Source organism: Homarus americanus, unplaced genomic scaffold (assembly GCF_018991925.1).
Source record: "Homarus americanus isolate GMGI-L3 unplaced genomic scaffold, GMGI_Hamer_2.0 scaffold27806, whole genome shotgun sequence".
NCBI lineage: Eukaryota > Metazoa > Arthropoda > Malacostraca > Decapoda > Nephropidae > Homarus > Homarus americanus.
In genome coordinates this window covers 168114-188590 of record NW_024741490.1, presented here as the reverse complement: position 1 = coordinate 188590, position 20477 = coordinate 168114, and the positions used below count along the sequence as shown (strand labels likewise).

The following is a 20477-nucleotide window of genomic DNA, read 5'->3' as shown; positions in this document are numbered from 1 at the left end:
CTCAAAGAGTTAAATCATCGTCCTCAAAGAGTTAAATCATCGTCCTCAAGAGTTAAATCATCGTCCTCAAAGGGTTAAATCATCGTCCTCAAGAATTAAATCATCGTCCTCATGGTTAAAACATCGTCTCAAAGAGTTAAATCATCGTCCTCAAAGAGTTAAATCATCGTCCTCAAAAGTTAAATCATCGTCCTCAAGAGGTTAAATCATCGTCCTCAAAGAGCTAAATCATCCGTCCTCAAAGGGTTAAATCATCGTCCTCAAAGGGTTAAATCATCATCATTAAAGGTTTAAATCATCTTCCTCAAAGGGTTAATTCATCGTCCTCAAAGGGTTAAATCATCCTCATTAAAGGTTTAAATCATCGTCCTCAAAGGGTTAATTCATCGTCTTCAAAGGGTTAAATCATCGTCCTCAAAGGGTTAAATCATCATCATTAAAGGTTTAAATCATCTTCCTCAAAGGGTTAATTCATCGTCCTCAAAGGGTTAAATCATCCTCATTAAAGGTTTAAATCATCGTCCTCAAAGGTTAATTCATCGTCTTCAAAGGTTAAACCATAGTCCTCAAAGGTTAATCATATACAAGTTTTAAATCATCGTCCTAAAGCGTTTAATTCATCGTCTTCAAGGTTAAATCATCGTCCTCAAGGGTTAAGTCATCATATTAAAGGGTTAAATCATCGTCCTCAAAGTGTTAAATCATCATATTAAAGGTTTAAATATCGTCCTCAAAGGGTTAATTCATCGTCTTCAAAGTTAAATCATCGTCTCTCAAAGGTTTAAATCATCATCCTTCAAAGGGTTTAAATCATCGTCCTCAAAGGGTTAATTTATCGCTTAAGGGTTAAATCATCGTCCTCAAAGGGTTAAATCATCATCATTAAAGGTTTAAAATCGTCCTAAAGGGTTAAACATCATATTAAAGGTTTAAATCATCGTCCTCAAGTAGGGTTAATATCATCGTTCAAAAAGGGTTAAATAGTCATCATCAAGACATTAAGTAGTTATTTATCATCAGGAACGATCTTGTCCTCTATTCAAGTTAATTGAAAAGCAGATATAAAAGAAAAATATTATCTTAGACTTTATATGAAAAGATAAAAACATTATATTTACAGTTGTCCTTTACTGTAAAAAAGGTGTTTTTTCAATTTATGGTACTAAAACAAGAAGTCCCCTCCCCGCTTCTCCGAAAGCGTGAATTTTTTTGTGGCTTCGACTGTGAATATTCTTTAATTCAAACTTTATTTCCATTCATATCTTGAAAGTTAATGTTTTCAAGCAGTTACATCTTTACAGGCATTAAACTCGGCATTAATATGAGCCAGAACTGGGTATCTTTAACAGTTAAATAAGAATTATTTGCGATGCAGCAATATTAATCGAACATTATGTATGAGCCAATGAGCTGCAAGGGGGGCGGGCTGTATAGTCAAGGTATACTACAGCTTTTCCTCCATTAACATAAGAGCTTTGGTTGCAGCAGCTGCCAATGGGGATGAGTGGGTTCGGTGGCGCCCCTGTGTATGTGGTGATGCAGTCCCCTGGAGGAGGAGGAGCAACTGCAGTGCCTCCACCAGGACATCCAGGAGGCGCCTACATCCAGGACCTACTGAGGAACATCCCCTACAGTCCCAACCACAGAGGCGGCGTCACCATCTACGAGCTTCCTGACAATGCCCACCAGCAGCACCGACCACGGGTAGGTACTGAGGTTGACAAGTGTTGGTATTTGGTATAGTTAGTTTGGCGAGACGATACATATTAGATGGTGCGGGGCTCAATCAAGACTGGAATGTGTGTACCAGCTTGACTATCTCACCTGGTAATGCTCTCTCTCTCTCTCCATACATATATCCAGTATTATTAAAGGTGTTCTTAAATACACCTATAAAAAACACCTTTATCTGGTTGGTCATCAGTGGAAAGTATCGAACGACGGCCGCAACATGAAGACTCACGATCTGTGCCCCGTAAACTAGCTTTCTATTTCCTCTGGAGCAAACTTTCCATCCTTCATACACTCGTTTTCACTACCGCCGGAAACACACTCACACACCATCCACCCCCCACACACACTCATACACCATCCACCCCCACACACACTATCCACCATCCACCCCACACACCACACACCATCCTGCACCCCCACCACACACACCAGCACCATCCACCCCACACACTCATGCACCATCCTGCACCCCCACCACACACACTCATACACCATCCTGCACCCCCCACACATGCACCATCCTGCACCCCCACCACACACACCATACACCATCCACCCCCCACACACCTCACATGCACCATCCTGCAACCCCACCACACACACCCCACACCATCCACCCCCACACACCATGCAACCATCCTGCACCCCACCACACACACCAGCACCATCCTGCACCCCCACACATGCACCCATCCTGCAGCCCCCCACACACCTTACAAAACCCCATCCTGGCAACCCCCCCCACCACACACTCATACACCATCCACCCCATTCTCGTGCACCATCCCTGCACCCCCACACCACACACACTCATACACCATCCACCCCCCCACACACCTCATGCACTCCATCCCCTGCACCCCCCACCACACACACTCATACACCATCCTGCACCCCACACACACTGGCACCATCCTGCACCCCCACACACTCATACACCATCCTGCACTTCTACACACTCATATTACACCATCCTGCACCCCCCACAAGGCACACCAAACACCATCCACCCCCACACACACTCATACACCATCCTGCACCCACACACACACACCATACACCATCCACCCCCACACACGCACACACACCATCCACCCTGGCACACACTTATATACACCATCTGCACCCTCCCCACACACACACACTCACTCACTCATACACATCCAGCACCCCCCCCACACACACACACACATTCATACACCATTCATACACCCCATTTACCCATGGTGTCGACACAATACTCCCTCATCTCGATCCTGATGTCTTTCTACAAAACTCACTGGGTTACACCAACCCAAACTGTAACTATTACTTTCCTGACTCTCCCGAGTTTAGTTCTAGTCTCCTACTACCTCATTCCTTCTCCTTGATTAGCCATAACATCAGCAGTATTCCCCTTCATCTAGATACCTTTTTAGATCAGTGTTTATCTTCTATTGCCCACAAATTTGATGTACTTGGATTCGGTGAGACCAAACTCACTAACGATATTGACCATTTGTATAACATTCCTAATTATAATAGACACTGCGTCAACACGTCACGACACAGTGGTGGTGTAGCCCTATATGTTGATATCAAGTATAACACTTCTGTAAGAGATGATTTAAAGGTTCAGGAGGAGTACATGGAGAGTGTTTTCATTGAATTACGTAACGACACACGAAATATCCTAGTAGGGATAATCTACAGAAGACCCCAGACTAATGTAAGGAATTTTCTTATTAAATTTTCGGAGCTTATCTCTATCATAAGTTCAGAGAGGAAAGACTGCTACATCACAGGAGATTTCAGCCTTGATCTATTAAAATCAGAAACCGACACCTCAGTATTAGACCTTCTTGCTACCTGTCATTCTAAACTCTTCTTCAACACTATAACCAAACCCACTAGAGTAACTGCCACCTCTGCCACTGTGATAGATCTTATCTGGACTAGCAACACTCCTAACAACCTAGCAAATTATTTATAACAATATCTCAGATCACTTCCCAGTTTTTGCCATGTATAAAACAGCCACAAGACCTGAAAGGTCTAGTAGAGTCTCAATTCAATACAGAGACTACTGCGCCGACAACATGCTCCTTTTTGAAAACAACCAAATGAATGCTAACTGGGATCTTGTCTATGCCTCCAACAACCCTAACGTGAACAGCTGTAACTTCTCTAGCATCTTCAATGCTTGCTTTGATAAATGCTTCCCGCTCAAGACTAAGTCAGTGAAAACTGTATCCATTTCCAAACCCTATATCACAAGCGAAATTAAGATAATGATAAAGGAAAAACACAAACTCCAAAGGAAATTTGCAAAAAGACCCATATCTTTCGGTGATGCTTACCGAAGTATCAGAAATAGAGTAACTCAAGCAGTTAGAAATGCCAGACGTAACTATTATACAAATAAGCTCCAGTCAGCATCAGGCGATAGTAAGAAAACCTGGAATGTCATAAATTCTACTCAGAACAGGAACACTCAGCCTTCGGCCCCCCACTCAGCTTTTATGATAAACGATTCAGTTATAACGGAACCCTCCCTCATTGCCAACCACTTCAATGAATATTTTATTAATGTTGGCAAAAATCTTGCAGAGAGCATCCCTGATCACCATGAGGAATTTAGAGCCTACCTGCAAAACAGACAGCAAAATTAACTATTCTTATCCCCTGTCACAGCAGATGAATTACTGGCCATCATAAAAATGTCCAAAGATGCAGCAGCAGGCGAAGACAATATACCAATGAGCATCATTAAGAAAGTGGCCCACTTATTACTACCTGTTCTCCTCCACATTTGTAACTCCTCCTTCACTAGTGGTGTCTTTCCTGATAAACTGAAAATTGCTTAAGTCCACCCGGCATATAAAAAATCTGGGGACAAAGGTCTCTTCAAGAACTACCGCCCCATATCAGTCCTCCCAGCCTTGAGTAAGATACTGGAAAAGCTAGCATGTAATAGACTAAATTCCTTCTGCAATGCCAATGACATCTTTACAGACTCCCAGTTTGGATTTAGAGCTAGAAGGTCGACTGAGAGTGCTCTGCTATCCTTTACTAATGACATCTTAAATTCCTTTGATGACAGTCAGTTCACAGTCGGTATATTCTTGGACCTCTTTAAAGCCTTCGATACTGTCGACCATACCATCCTCCTTTCAAAGCTTGAACATTACGGCGTTAGGGGCCTGTCCCACAATTGGTTTACCTCATATCTGTCCAACAGGTTGCAGTATGTCTGCTATAATAACCACCAATCTGACTCCTCGCCAATTTTGTATGGAGTCCCCCAAGGTTCCATTCTCGGTCCAGTACTGTTTTTGTTGTACATAAACGACATAGTCCACGCCAGCTCACTCATAAAATACAACTTATTTGCAGACGATAGTAATCTCTATGCCAGCAACTCAGACCTCCATTCCTTGATGAGAACTTTGAACATTGAATTAACTAAAGTCGGGACCTGGGTAATACGTAGTAAACTGACCTTAAACCTTGAGAAAACCCACTACACGATTTTTCACAGAAGAAAAAACTTACCTCCAGACTTGAACCCCCTGTACCTTGGTAATACAGTCCTCAAACGCGAACAAAATACTAAATTCCTCTGAGTAATTGTTGATGAGAAACTTAACTGGAGAAACCACATACAAGCCATTCACAGTAAAGTCAATAAACAGTGCGGTATCATGTATCACACTCGACAGTCACTCACTCTCACAGAAATGAAAGAAATCTATCACGATCTTGTTTACCAACACCTGATACACTGCCACACACAATGGGGGCCTCTGGCTCTTCAAAAACACAATCTCTGGTTACTGCACAAAAGAGAGTTGTACGGACAATGACCTACTTGAAAAAAACAGATCACACAAACGAAAAATTTGCTATATTGAAATTTTTAAAATTCGAGGATATTAACACCTACTGCTGTGCCCTCTTTGTTTACAAATCTATCAATCATTTGCTTGACAATAATTATTTCCAGTTCCGGAATAATCAGAGATACAACTTAAGGCACCCAGAACTACTAAGACCACCCCCCCCCCATGCGCTCCTCTCAGTCCCAGACCTCCATAAAATATTATGGTGTGAAGGTGTGGAACAACTTACCCCCACCCATCCGAGCAAAGACTGCGCTCCCTTCCTTTAAATCATCTCTAAAAAAATATCCATTGTCGAAGTATTAATATTTCTTGTAACACTTACTATATTTACAGTACCTGCTTTTATTGTACCATCAAAACCGTTTTATCGGAAATTATTCATGTAAATAAATAAGTAATTACCATTGCAATACACATAATTGCCAACTAAACATAATCCTGAAAGCTCTGTCCTCTTGTTCAACCTTAATACTGTACAACCCAGGTTGTACTGCTCCCCCATTATACTTATGTTTTACAATTCCACTGTAATTTATATATATATATATATATATATATATATATATATATATATATATATATATATATATATATATATATATATATATATATATATTGCATATATATACTTCTATTTTACTCATATATATATATATATATATATATAAATATATATATATATAAATAAATATATATATATATATATATATATATATATATATATATATATATATATATATATATATATATATATATATATATATATATATATGTATATGTATATATGTATATGTATATATGTATATGTATATATGTATGTATATATGTGTATATATGTATAGGTATGTGTATATGTATGTATAAATAAATAAATAAATAAAAATAATAATAATAATAAAAAAGAAAATAATAATAATAAACAAATAAAACAAAATAAATAATACAATAAATAAATATTGAAGTGATAACCGTGGTAACACTATGAGATGTACTTATTACTACCATGCTATTGTACTATTCCAGATGATACTTAATGTTACATAATACTTCCTTGAGATAAATGTATAGTATATATCAGGTGCCTCAAAGAGAGCTCAGGTTCTCAACTGGCTCAGCCATGTTAATATTGTTATTATTATCCACTCTGTATCTGTATTTTGTGGGCTAAATAAAATGTTACAATTCAATTCAATTCAATTCCAGCACCACTTCCAACTCCACACACACTCTTTTTTTCCAATCACAGTTCACGAAATTAAAATATATTTTTTGCCTCGATGTCAACCTTCGCAAACACTGAAGTCTCGGATAATCAATTGTATTTTCTTACTATCAAATACATTCATAAGTAATCGTATCTTTTCTAATCATTTGTCCTTTAACATTCTTTCATTCCCATGTTTTTATTCTTTACTTAGTCACTCCTTCACATTGTTACTCTTCGTTACTCCTTCATATTGCCACTCCTTCACAGTGTCATTCCTTTACATTGTTACTCCTTCGTTACTCCTTCACATTACCACTCCTTCACAATGTTACTCCTTCACATTGTGACTCCTTCACATTGTGACTCCTTCACATTATTACTCCCTCACATTGTTACTCCTTCGTTACTCCTTCACATTGTCACTCCGTCACATTGTTACTCCTTCACATTGCCACTCCTTCACATTGTTATTTCGTTACTCCTTCATGTTGCCAATTCTTCACATTACTGTCATTCCTTTACATTGTTACTCCTTCCACATTCTCACACACACACCTTCACATTGTGACTCCTTCACATTGTTACCCTTCAAGACATACCCCTCACATTGTTACTCCTTCGTTACTCCTTCACATTACCACTCCGTCACATTGTTACTCCTTCACATTGTTACTCCTTCACATTGTGACTCCTTCACATTATTACTCCCTCACATTGTTACTCCTTCGTTACTCCTTCACATTGCCACTCCGTCACATTGTTACTCCTTCACATTGTTACTCCTTCACATTGTTACTCCTTCACATTGTTACTCCCTCACATTGTTACTCCTTCACATTGTCACTCCTTCACATTGTTACTCCTTCACATTGTTACTCCTTCACATTGTTACTCCTTCACATTGTTACTCCTTCACATTGTTACTCCTTCACATTGTTACCCCTTCACATTGTTACTCCTTCACATTGTTACTCCTTCACATTGTTACTCCTTCACATTGTCACTCTTTCACATTGTTACTCCTTCACATTGTTACTCCTTCACATTGTTACTCCTTCACATTGTCACTCTTTCACATTGTTACTCCTTCACATTGTTACTCCTTCACATTGTTACTCCTTCACATTGTTACTCCTTCACATTGTTACTCCTTCACATTGTTACTCCTTCACATTGTTACTCCTTCACATTGTTACTCCTTCACATTGTCACTCTTTCACATTGTCACTCCTTCACTTTGTTACTCCACGTTGTTACTACTGAGTGACGCTTTTCTCCACTGGTCTCCACGGTCTCCACTGCTCATACTCAACCTTACATTTACCTCCCCCTTGAGCATATTAGAGTCGAGGCTTAGTCAACAACTCAGCTTAATTGCATCCTCGTGTAGTTCCCCCTTCAAGCACTCTCCTGCCCCCCACTACTACTACTCTCCCCGCCTCATCACTGTCTTCCTTGTGCTATTCACCTAACCTAACCTAACCTAACTTGACCTAACATGACCTAACCTAACTTAATTTGACCTAACATAACCTGACCTGTCCTGAATTGATCTAACCTGACCTAACCTAACCTTACCTTACCTGACCTTACCTGACCTGACCTGACCTGTCCTGTCCTGTCCTGTCCTGTCTTGACTTGACTTGACCTAACCTGACCCGAACTGTCCTTACCTCACCTGTACAGTGAACCCTCCATATAACGGATTTCTCGCTCCATATAGCCCGTTAGATGGGGGTTTCACATCTAACAGACCCTCTATATAACAGACTTTTCTCTACATATAGTCCGTTAAATGGAGAACGATCCACTAAGGCCCTTCACCTGTGGGTCGCTGCTGTAGTGTACGTGGACACACATGAATACAGTCACAGATAGACAGAAACACACACATAAAAACCCTTACAGACGGACAAACACACACACACTGTTCACTCTGTCTCACTTTCCTCCAGCAGGGGACAGACTCGGTGCCTCTGTCAGCCACCTCCTCTGAAGGATCAAGATGGTCAGCGTCTCCTGAGCCAGGTCGAGCTGACCACCAGTCAGCCTCGGCAGCATCCATACAAGACGACCGGAGCGCTGGCAGGGCTCGCTGGGGTGACCGGGGAGTGGGTGTCGGTCACCTGTGGGCGCCGGGGGATGATACTTCTCCAGGGAGTCGTGGGAGTCAGGTGCTGCCCCCGGCATGGGCTGACCAGAATGAAGAAAACGTTCTACCGGGCGCTCCTCTCTCTAAGACTGGCCAGAGGTGAGTGATGCCAGATTAAACCTTCAACGTCACCCTCTAATTCCTGTACAACACCTTTATGCCCTATCTGGTATAAGTGTTAAAACCATTTAGGCTTTCCACAATGCCAGTATAGGTATTTTTAACCCTTTGAGTCCTGAAGAATTAAATAATTGTCGTTAAAGGGTTAAATCATCTTCGTTAAATGGTTAAATAATTATCGTCGTTAAAGGTAACTGCCGTGCGTGTTGTGGGCACCCCGTACCTTTTCTCTCGCCACTTGATTCTTGTAACTCTTTCACAGTTTTTTTAGGAAATTTCTTTTGAGTGCGTCAGAACACGAAACCTTGCGTGGTAACAGTTACCGCTCTCTAAAACTATGTTACTAAAAGTAATGCGGTACTTTAAACCGACCTTTAGCACGAGACACCAGCAGCACCGACCAGGGAGGAAAGGACGAAAGGTAAACAATGTATTCCTCCGTCGGGGGAGGGCCTCCTCTTTCTCCATGAACTTCTTCGGTAGCTTCTCTTTATAAGACTCTCCTGTCTTGTCAAGTTTTTCTTCCTCCAAGGTTTAATCTCGGAAATGGTGCTTTGAAGAAAAAAATTCTCGAATCTTAAAGATAATTTTGTTCTAATATAGATCGTTGTTTTTATAAGACTGTAGAGAGACTTAAACCTGACTCGATGGTCCTCTGGCCATAAAAATCCAATGTTATAATTCATACGTTACATTTTATTATTTATTACTTGTATAATTAAGAAAACAAGAAGACTGAAGCGTACTAAACGACTTCACACGAGATCTTCCTCATTAGAGAGAACAGATGTGTTGCTATGATCTTTCTGTATAATAAAGATCCATTATGAAACACTTACTTGATATTAAATCTTTATTCATTATATTCATCATAATTCCTGCCTCCTACTCACTCCTTCTTGCTTCCTGCCTCCTGCTTCCTACCTCCTGCTTTTTGCCCCGGCTTCCTACCTCTTGCTTCTTGCCTCCTACTTCGTCCTTCCTCCTTCCTACCTCATCCTTTCTGATTCATACTTCCTTCTTCCTGCTTCCTTCCTCCTACTTCTTCCTTCCTGCCTCCTACCTCCTCCTTCATCCTTGTACCTCCTACTTCCTCCTTCCTACCTTCCGCCTCATACCTTCTCCTCCATCCTTATACCTCCAACCTCTTCCTTCCTTCCTCCTACCCCCTACTACCTCCTTACTCCCTCCTAACTCTTACTCCCTACTCCTACCTCCTCCTTCCTGTTTCTTACCTCCCTCCTCCTGCTCCTTGATGCCCAGACACCCACTGCCCGCCTAAGTGTTTTCCTTCACAACTTTGACAACTTTACCTTGACAAAAATACTGTATCAGTTTACTGCTTCGGGTTCACTGCTTTGGGTTCACGAGTCTTAATCCCCGGGTTCGTGGTTCAGGGGGAGAAATGAACGGATTTTTGTGGATGACTGTAGATTAATCCCCCAAGTGATGATAGGGCTATACAAACATTAGAGAAGATATTGACTAGTAACATCCCAAGGGTGTAACACGTATATATAAACTTGCTGTTAAATAAAGGGTTAATAAGGTGTTACGCTGTCTGTGTGTTTGTTATGGCAGGACCTACGCCCGGGGAGGAGGAATGAGTAAAATGGACCCAGAGGAAGCAGCTGAGAGGGAGAGACGCAAGAAGCAAGCGGAGGAGACGCAAAAAATAATCAAACAACAGGTAAGGTTTCGATTATATGACAGGTTATATGACAGATTATATGACAGATTATATGACCGATTATAGACACTGAAATAAATATACGTGCAGTGAAACCTCTCTTAAACGGACTATTTGGAGAGGTAGGTCCATTATATGTTTGGTTCCTCTATATGTAGATGCAAAATCCTCATCTAACAGATTATATAGAGATGAAAGTCCGTTATATCGAGGGTCCGTTATATCGAGGGTCCATTAAATCGGGGGGTTCGTTGTGTCGAGGGTTTACTGTGTTTTCATGAGATTGTCTTGAAATCTTAGGGCTAGGTGAGGTTAGGTTAGGTTAGGTTAGGTTCACTGTATTCTCATGAGATTGTCTGTGAGGAATGTTTCTCACGGTGATCTCTCTCCCCCAGCTGGAGGAGAAGAGGAGACAAAAGACCCTGGAGGAGGAGAAAGAGAAGAGAGAAGCAGCCATGTGGGAGGAACGAGTGAGAGAACAACAAGAGAAAGAAGCTCGAGAGTACCAAGAAGAGATAAGAAAGAAAAAAGAGAAAGAGGTAAGAGTGTGTGGACAGTGTCTTAGGGGGAGGTAACGGAGGGAACAGAGAGAGGAGGAGGAGGGAGGGAGAGGGGAGAGGAGGGGAGGAGAAGGAGAGGGGAGGGAGAGAGGAGAAGAAGAGAAGGGAGGGGAGAGAGAAGGGAGAAGAAGGGGGAGAAGCAGAGAGGGAAGGGGAGGAGAGAAGGAGAGAGGGGAGGGAGAGGGAGGGGAGGAGAAGAGAGAGGGAGGAGAGAGAAGAGAAGGAGAGAAGGAGGAGAAGGAGAAGGAAGGAGAGAGAAGGAGAAGAAGGGGAGAAGAGAGAGAGAAGGGAGGAGAAGGAGAAGAAGAGAAGGAGAGAGGAAGGGGAGGGAGAGAGAGAGAAGGGAGAGGGAGAGAGAGGAGAGGAGAGAAGAAGAGAAGGGAGAGAGAAGAAGGGGGGGGGAGAAGGAGAGAGGGAAGGGGGAGGAGAAGAGAGAGAGAGGGGGGAGGAGAAGGAGAGAGAGGGGGGGAGAGAAGAGAGAGAGGGAGAGAGGAGGGGAGGAGAGGGGAGAGAGGGGAGGGAGATAGAGAGGAGAGAGGAGAGGAGAAGAAGAGAAGGGGGAGGAGGAAGGAGAGAGGAGAGAAGGAGAGAAGGGGGAGAAGGAGAGAGGGAAGGGGAGGGGAAGGAGAGAGGGGGGGAGAAGGAGAGAGGAAGAGAGGGAGAGAGGAGAGAGGGAGAGAGGAGAGGAGAAGGAGAGAGGGGAGGAGAGGAGAAGAAGAGAAGGGGAGGAGGAGAGAGGAAGGGGAGAGAAGGAGAAGAAGGGGGGAGAAGGAGAGAGGGAAGGGGAGGAGAGAAGGAGAGGGAGGAAGGGGAGGAGAAGGAGAGAGGGGGAGGGAAGGAGAGGAGGAGGAGGAGGGAGGGGAGGAGGAAGGAGAAGAGAAGAAGAGAAGGGGGGGAGAAGGAGAGAGGAAGGGGAGAGAAGGAGATAGAGGGAGGGGAGGAGAATGAGAGAGGGGGGAGAAGGAGAGGAAGGGGAGGAGAGTGAGAGAGGGAGGAGAGGAGAAGGAGAGAGGGAGGGGAGAGGAGGAGGAGAAGGAGAGGGAATGGGAGGGATAATATCAGGAAGAAATGAAGGAAGTGAGACCAAGAGACAGTGTACGAATGTTTTAAGTGAGAGATTTGTGGGAGACGGAACTGGAGAGGAGAGGAAAAACTGTTTTTTTTATTATAATTTAACTGAATATCGGAGACAATATTTTTACGTCTTTTTTATCATCTTAAATTTACAGTTGTCGTAGAAGAACAAGTATTATTATTGTTTTCCCCATTCAAGTCAAGGCTCATGCTGTAAACATTGAGTCAGCGAAATTTCACGTTATAATGACGGGTTATGGAGGTATGTTGTATGACAGAGATCATGTGTATAACTCAGACTGAAGGTGGTAGGATAAGTGTAGGAAATATAAGATGACTTAAATATGTATGTACTTGTATGTGTCTAGGAAGCAGAGGAGCGGCGGCAGATACAGTTGCAGTCGGCCATCAAGGAGGCGTCCGAGCGTGCCAAGAAGGAGAAATCCGTTATTAAATATGGCCACATACGGTCCCTCTCCTCGGTGAGTGACTTTTCTCTTCCTTAAATTATATTAATAAAGTACAGTTTTACATTTATAAATCCTCAATTGTTGGTTATTTTTTGTGCTACCATATATACTTTTTAACACTCTTATATATAACTGTTAACACTATCATGCCGATAACCTTTAAATTTACGTTCCCTAAATCATGTTAATCCCTGAGCAGAGTGGCCCCCTGCCTGAGGTAAGGGAGGAAGCTGATGACCCCGTCTCCCTCACGCCCCGCTCCGCCACCACACCTCGCCAGCGTCACCACCACCGCAGACAACTCTCCCATGATCTGAACCAGTCGACGGTGGAGGAACAGCAACCACGGCCATCATCACCACCACCACCACAACCACAACATGAGCAGCCACAACAACAACAACAACAACTACAGGAGCCACAGCCAACAACACCTCACCCACAGAAGGTAAACAAACATATGAAAACACTGTATATAACTGTCTGTGGAGGTCGATAGTCTCAAAGCCTCTCACGCAAGTACAATTAGCTCTCGCTGTCTCTCGTCTCTGCCTTATCTCCACCAACACAAGGTAATGTTTGCTCACGTCTCATCCAAGGTCCAGCCGTGTGTCCTGACGATGTGACCAGTACTCAGGCTAAACTTCCCTGGTACGCGACAGTCTAGGGTGTGTGACCTAATAACTTACCTTTACCGCTCCTACAGGTGGGGGGAGACACAGAGGAACTGGCGAGGCTCCTGCGTAGTTTGGGTATCACGCCGGAGGTGCTGCTGGCGTCGTCTGGCCTGCTGGACCGAGGTACACTCTTGACCCTTCTTCATACTTCTTCAGGTGCGTTCTCTCCCCTCCCCCCACTCCTCCATCACTCCTCCATCACCCACTCCCCTCCCCCTCCATCACTCCTCCATCACCCTCCATCACCCTCTGTAATGAGACAAAACTCACAAGAAGAAGATTACATATAGGTAGAATATTGATAGTATAAGAGTATAAAGAGAGGAAGACTTTGGTAGCGTGGCCGTGATAGTTATTTACACTGTCAGTACACTTATCGTATCTTATACGTCAATACACTTCTATTACGTCTTAAGGGCGACTTCTCAAACACTGCTTCGTTACAACTCTTTATTAATTAACGACATGACATGGACACATTAATAACACCTTCTATTGAAGTTACTAGGACATTATGTTTACGTTACTAGGACATCATATTACGTTACTAGACACTCTGATTCTCGGACACGAACATGAAATGAATACACTTCCCACGTAGGTAACTCATCCCATGGAAAGCTCTGACAAACACTCACGTGACCTAGGGGAGGCCTAGCAGGTAGTCTGCTTAGCGGGACCACTGGTGTCGGGAGGGCGCCTGCTTAGCTGGGACACCGGAGGGAAGTCTCGGTCCTGACCGGAGGCGGCTTGCCTCCGGCCCTGACTTCGCTGGAGCAGCACTAGTGGTGTCGTAGCTGGCCACCTTGTTACAAGACAACTACTTCTCTGCGAATCCTGGAGGGAGGACCAGGACGTCCTATATATTGGGAAGCGAGCCGTCAGGTTCAGCTGGCCTGGGGTGGCGGCGAAGGGTCTCCTTACATTTTGACCCCGCAAATGTGCGGTCAGGCCTGGACTTTTTCAGAACTATCTGGGAAAGTCATCAGGTGGGGCCATGTGTATATTGGGAGAGCAACCGTGAGAGTTCCCCTACACTTGACTTCCCAAACGTCGTGTCAGACTGGAGTTTCTGAGATGTAAGGAGAAGTCGTCAGGTGGGGCCGTGTAACACGAGAGGCCTTGAGTTGGGCTCCAAGGGTTACAAGTGACCTGGCTAATTGTGAGGTCAGGTCCGGCCTTTGTTCAGAGAGTAGGTTATTGTATATCGGAAGAGGGTCAGCTGGTGCCTTCTTACATGTTTTGTTGGGGCCACATGTCACATGGGAGGGGAGCTAGGCTGATTTACCATCCTTGGTCAACCGCAGAGTTACCCTATACTTTTGCCCTCGGCTAATGTCCGGTCAGACTGGAGTTTCTGAGATGTAAGCTGTGGTCTGACAACCCCTCACTACACCTCCCGCCAAGACCAAAGCTTTCATGCTCAGAGAACTGATGATACATTTAAAGTAGACAGTAACATCATGTGCAGTATCTAATATAGTCCCTCAGGCGATAATGCATCCTTACATTTTACAAATAATAACCCTAGAGATGTATGTTTTTCTACTGGCATAGTTTGATCTGACAAAGCTTACTATACCTCCCGCCAAGATTAAAGCTTCTATGACAGGAGAAAAAAATAAAATACATACACAGTAATTGAACATAGAGTGATCTAAAGATCCTTCATATCTAGCATAGTGTCCGAGGCAAACTTGCAAATCACATTCTACAAACAAAAACAGGTGTTACATTGCCTAACCAGGCCGTGTCAAAATAATAATTCATCTCAGTCAGTAAATGGCTACAACATTGTGTTTGGTAATACAAAACATTGATCAAATGAACTCATAGACAAAGTGACTAATCTTTTTTTTAAACAACATTCTTTGTAGTACATGTTAACAAAAATCAGAGAATGAAATACTTCATACAAAATGCTCCTGCTTAACATGTTAGGGTGTTATATCTTTTTATTACACATCAGCAACATCAACAACATCAGTACATTTGTTGGGTCCAGCATGGCTCAAGTCCTCCATCCAGCTGGTATCTGAAAATAAGGAATGCTGGCAGCACAACAACGGTAGTCGATTGGTCCTTTTGATTATCCACCTTGTCATCGTCGACTTTCTTCTGATGTCAGCACAGCGTCTCTTCTGTCTTCACATAGCACGTTTTTCCTTCTTCAATACCGCACTTTGTAGGTCGTGTCACCACATCTGACTTCTTCTCACTTCCTCCTGGTTTCTATAATATTCCAGATGATTTTTCTGTTCACCTGCGCTTCCTCTACGTTTAGAGCATTTTCATATTCCAGATGAATTTTCTGTTCATCTGCGTTTCCGTCATATTCCAGATGAATTTTTCTGCTCCATCTGTATTTCTTTATACATCTTCGTTTTCAACATATTCCAGACGATTTTCTGTTCATCTGCCGACGGCCCTCTCCGGCTGGGATGAAAGCCGGTCCACTGTTTGGGCTGTCGTCTCCTTAGATAACTCGTAAGGCAGGTTCCGCGGACCAGGGCTCGCCCTCCGTACGTGAGTGTCGGCGAGACCAAAGACCGTCCTGTCTTACACCTTCCGCAGTGGTGAATCCCTCCCTGGCTGGGCTCACCAGGGTTCGTTGTGTGGCACTTCATTCCACACTCCTTAACTTCCTAGTAGAAAAATATAAACTCTTCTTAATCCTAGACCAGGTAGGACTTGAAAGAAGTGGGGTGGTGCGTGGCGGGTGTGGTGCTGCATTCCTCACGCTGCTTCTTCTCTTCGTATATGTGCTGTGGACGGATTCCGGCTAGCCGTGGGGCGGTACTGTGTGTGATATTTGACAGAAACAATCCTAAAGGGATGATGGATTAGTTGGAAGTGCATTCGCAAAAAGAAACAAATATTTACTTTATAAGTTACGTCAATGTTTGGTAACTATTATTTCCGTCACGACAATTTTCTCATTAGGCTGGGTCGGGGAGTGAAGCTCTGCTCATTACATTGAATATTATTTATCACTACGCGTCAAAGAGAACATTACAAATCATACTAGCATAAAAACACACTGAGTGAAGCTCTGTAATTATCGCAATATTAAGTAACACTAACCACCGATTTCAAAGCATAACTCACGGGACAAAACATATGGGGATTGGTGGTCACAGCGACCTAGGGGAGGCGAGGCGGGGCACGGCTGCGGAGCGCGGCTGGCCAGGCCGGCGCGGCGCGGGGCGGGGCGGGGTGGGGCGAGGCGTGGCGGGTGAGGTGGGGGGAGCCGGGGCGTGGTTGATCGGGCCAGGCCGGGGCTTTGCGGGGCGGGGCTTTGCGGGGCGGGGCGGGGCGGGGCGGAGCGGGGTAGGGCAGGGCAGGGCGGAGCGAGGCGGGAACGGATGGGTACGGAGGGTGAGGTGAGGGTTAGGACAGGGAGGAGGATGTAGGTTAAAAGACATGTTAAGTTATAACAGTTAGTACAGACACCGCTTTCATAACTGAAACAATTTCTACGTTCAACACTGACCAACAATCAAACTGCTCTTGGGCTACTGAGAATGTCACAGATCGCGGGGACACTGAGAAATCACGTTAAGCACTGAACATATTTCTAGAAAAAAAAAATTCGCGCATACCACGACGAGAGACATTTACTTGAGCTGTAGCGGTGACACACTAGGCCACTTTTCACGCTACGACACGGGAATTACTTATTACACAATTGTAGACAAACTTAGACTGAAACAAATGAAGGATGAAACGAGCCAGGTGTTATGGCTAACCGAGGGAAGGCGTGAGTTTACGTTAAGTTCGCTGCTACCATTATAATAACTAAGCGAGGGAGGCGTGAATTACATATATAGTTCGCTGTCACCTATAACAAGAGACAAGGAGAGCGTGAATTACATATAGTTCGCTGTCACCTATATAATGTAACGAATGCAACCACCCTTGTACTGCCTGCTTCGTCAAGATAGTTACGAGATTACTTCAAAAGATTCTAACTATCACTGTACTGAACACTAAAGTTAAGAGGCGTGAGTATTACGTTAAGGCGCTGCCACCATTGTAATGAGACAAAACTCACAAGAAGAAGATTACATATAGGTAGAATATTGATAGTATAAGAGTATAAAGAGAGGAAGACTTCGGTAGCGTGGCCGTGATAGTTATTTACACTGTCAGTACACTTATCGTATCTTATACGTCAATACACTTCTATTACGTCTTAAGGGCGACTTCTCAAACACTGCTTCGTTACAACTCTTTATTAATTAACGACATGACATGGACCCATTAATAACACCTTCTATTGAAGTTACTAGGACATTATATTTACGTTACTAGGACATCATATTACGTTACTAGACACTCTGATTCTCGGACACGAACATGAAATGAATACACTTCCCACGTAGGTAACTCATCCCATGGAAAGCTCTGACAAACACTCACGTGACCTAGGGGAGGCCTGGCAGGGAGACTGCTGAGCTGGAACACTGGTGTCGGGAGGGCGCCTGCTTAGCTGGGACACCGGAGGGAAGTCTCGGTCCTGACCGGAGGCGACTTGCCTCCGGCCTCTGACTTCTCTCGAGCAGGCCTGGTGGTGTAGTAGCTGGCCACCTTGTTACAAGACAACTACTTCTCTGCGAATCCTCGAGGGAGGACCAGGACGTCCTATATATTGGGAAGCGAGCCGTCAGGTTCAGCTGGCCTGGGGGGGCGGCGAAGGGTCTCCTTACATTTTGACCCCGCAAATGTGCGGTCAGGCCTGGACTTTTTCAGAACTATCTGGGAAAGTCATCAGGTGGGGCCATGTGTATATTGGGAGAGCAACCGTGAGAGTTCCCCTACACTTGACTTCCCAAACGTCGTGTCAGACTGGAGTTTCTGAGATGTAAGGAGAAGTCGTCAGGTGGGGCCGTGTAACACGAGAGGCCTTGAGTTGGGCTCCAAGGGTTACAAGTGACCTGGCTAATTGTGAGGTCAGGTCCGGCCTTTGTTCAGAGAGTAGGTTATTGTATATCGGAAGAGGGTCAGCTGGTGCCTTCTTACATGTTTTGTTGGGGCCACATGTCACATGGGAGGGGAGCTAGGCTGATTTACAATCCTTGGTCAACCGCAGAGTTACCCTATACTTTTGCCCTCGGCTAATGTCCGGTCAGACTGGAGTTTCGAGCCATCACCCTCCAACTATCTCACTCTCCCATCACCCTCTACACACACAACAAGTATCCATAAGAATGCACCTGTACACTCCACCACACACACTCACCACACACCTGTCACTCACACATCCCTCTTCCCACACACCTGTCCCACTCCACCACACACCTGTCACCCACCACACACCTGTCAACTCCACCTGTCCCTCTTCCCACACCTGTCCCTCCCACCACCTGTCCACCTCCTCCACACCCTCCACCCCACACACCTCCTCCACACCTGCCACGCCCACTCCTCCACACACCTGTCTACACTACTCCCACACTTGTAAGATATATCAGGGATATTTATTGTTTTGTTAATGCTAATAAAAAGATGAGTAACATATAACCTAACCTAACAGCCAAGGTCAGAGTAAAGGCTGTTCATCAGATAACAGTAAGACTACAGTAAAACCTCCATATAACGGACTTCTCTCTCCATTATCCTTTTCCTCCACAGAAAATTGTGGAACGTTCTGCCTTCTTCTGTGTTACCACCCATACAATGTCTCACTTCAAAAAGCTGGTTTCGGCATCTTCGAGGTGTGATTAATATAATATTTTTTCATTATTTTTTAATTGTTTTTCCTTTTTTTTCGCCCCTAGGCCCCGTTCGATGACCTGTGCGGTGGCTATACCCCGTAAATATAATCCGTTAGATGGGTTTCATCTATGGAACTTCAATATCACGTACTTTCATTTCTATATAGTTCGCTAGATGGAAGTTCCAAATCTAACTAACCTCGATATAACGGACTATTCTCTTGCAGCATTAGCCAGAAATTCACTGTATCTGTTTTCCTCGACGTAATTGTTGTTTACGGCTGTTCTGTCACTCACGGCTGTTCTGTCCTCACGCTTTCCATCACTCACCAGGTCAGCGATTGCTGGGCCTCAGTACGACTACCCGGGTGACCATCACCAACCGCATCATCACTACCAAGTACCGTGGCCCTCCTTCCCGGAAGTGTGGCACCCAGTGTGATCCCTCCACCTGACAGGTGAGTGTGCCCCAGTGTGATGACCCTCCACCTGACAGGTGCTTGGCCTAATGTGATGACCCTCCTCTGACAGTGGAAGTGTGCCTGTGATGACCTCACTGACTGAGTTATGACAACCCTCCTGACAGTGGTGACTGTGTGACCCTCCCTGACAGTGGAGTGGCCACTGGTGAGTGTGGCCCCAGTGTGATGACCTCCACCTGACAGGTGAGTGGCTCCCCAGTGTGATGACCCTCCACCTGACAGGGAGTGTGGCCCCAGTGTGATGACCCTCCACCTGACAGGTGAGTGTGGCCCCCAGTGTGATGACCATCCACTTGACATGTAAGTGTGGCCCCAGTGTGATGACCCTCCACCTGACAGGTGAGTGTGTGGCCCCCAGTGTGATGACCTCCACCTGACAGGTAAGTGTGGCCCCCCAGTGTGATGACCATCCACCTGACATGTAAGTGTGGCCCCAGTGTGATGACCATCCACCTGACAAGTGAGTGTCGCACCCACTGTGATGACCCTCCACCTGACAGGTGAGGGCCCCCAGTGGATGACCATCCACCTGACAAGTGAGGTCCGCACCCACTGAGATGACCATCCACCTGACAGGTAAGTGTGGCCCCCAGTGTGATGTCCCTCCACCTGACAGGTGAGTGTGGCCCCCAGTGTGATGACCCTCCACCTGACTGGTGAGTGCCCCAAGTGTGATGACCCTTCACCTGACAGGTAAGTGTAGCCCCAGT

At 44.6% G+C, this 20477-nt stretch overlaps 1 protein-coding gene across 1 annotated transcript; it reads left to right on the top strand.

The window, feature by feature from the left end:
• Positions 1–1485: 1485 nt before the first annotated feature.
• LOC121875920 (alpha-protein kinase 1-like) lies at positions 1486–19740 on the top strand (the record flags this gene model as incomplete). The annotated part of the gene is given in 8 exon segments (XM_042380674.1): positions 1486–1704; positions 8781–9076; positions 10679–10787; positions 11183–11326; positions 12790–12903; positions 13091–13339; positions 13598–13691; positions 19619–19740. Coding segments are annotated over 8 exon segments (1338 nt in total).
• Between the last annotated feature and the right edge of the window lie 737 nt (positions 19741–20477).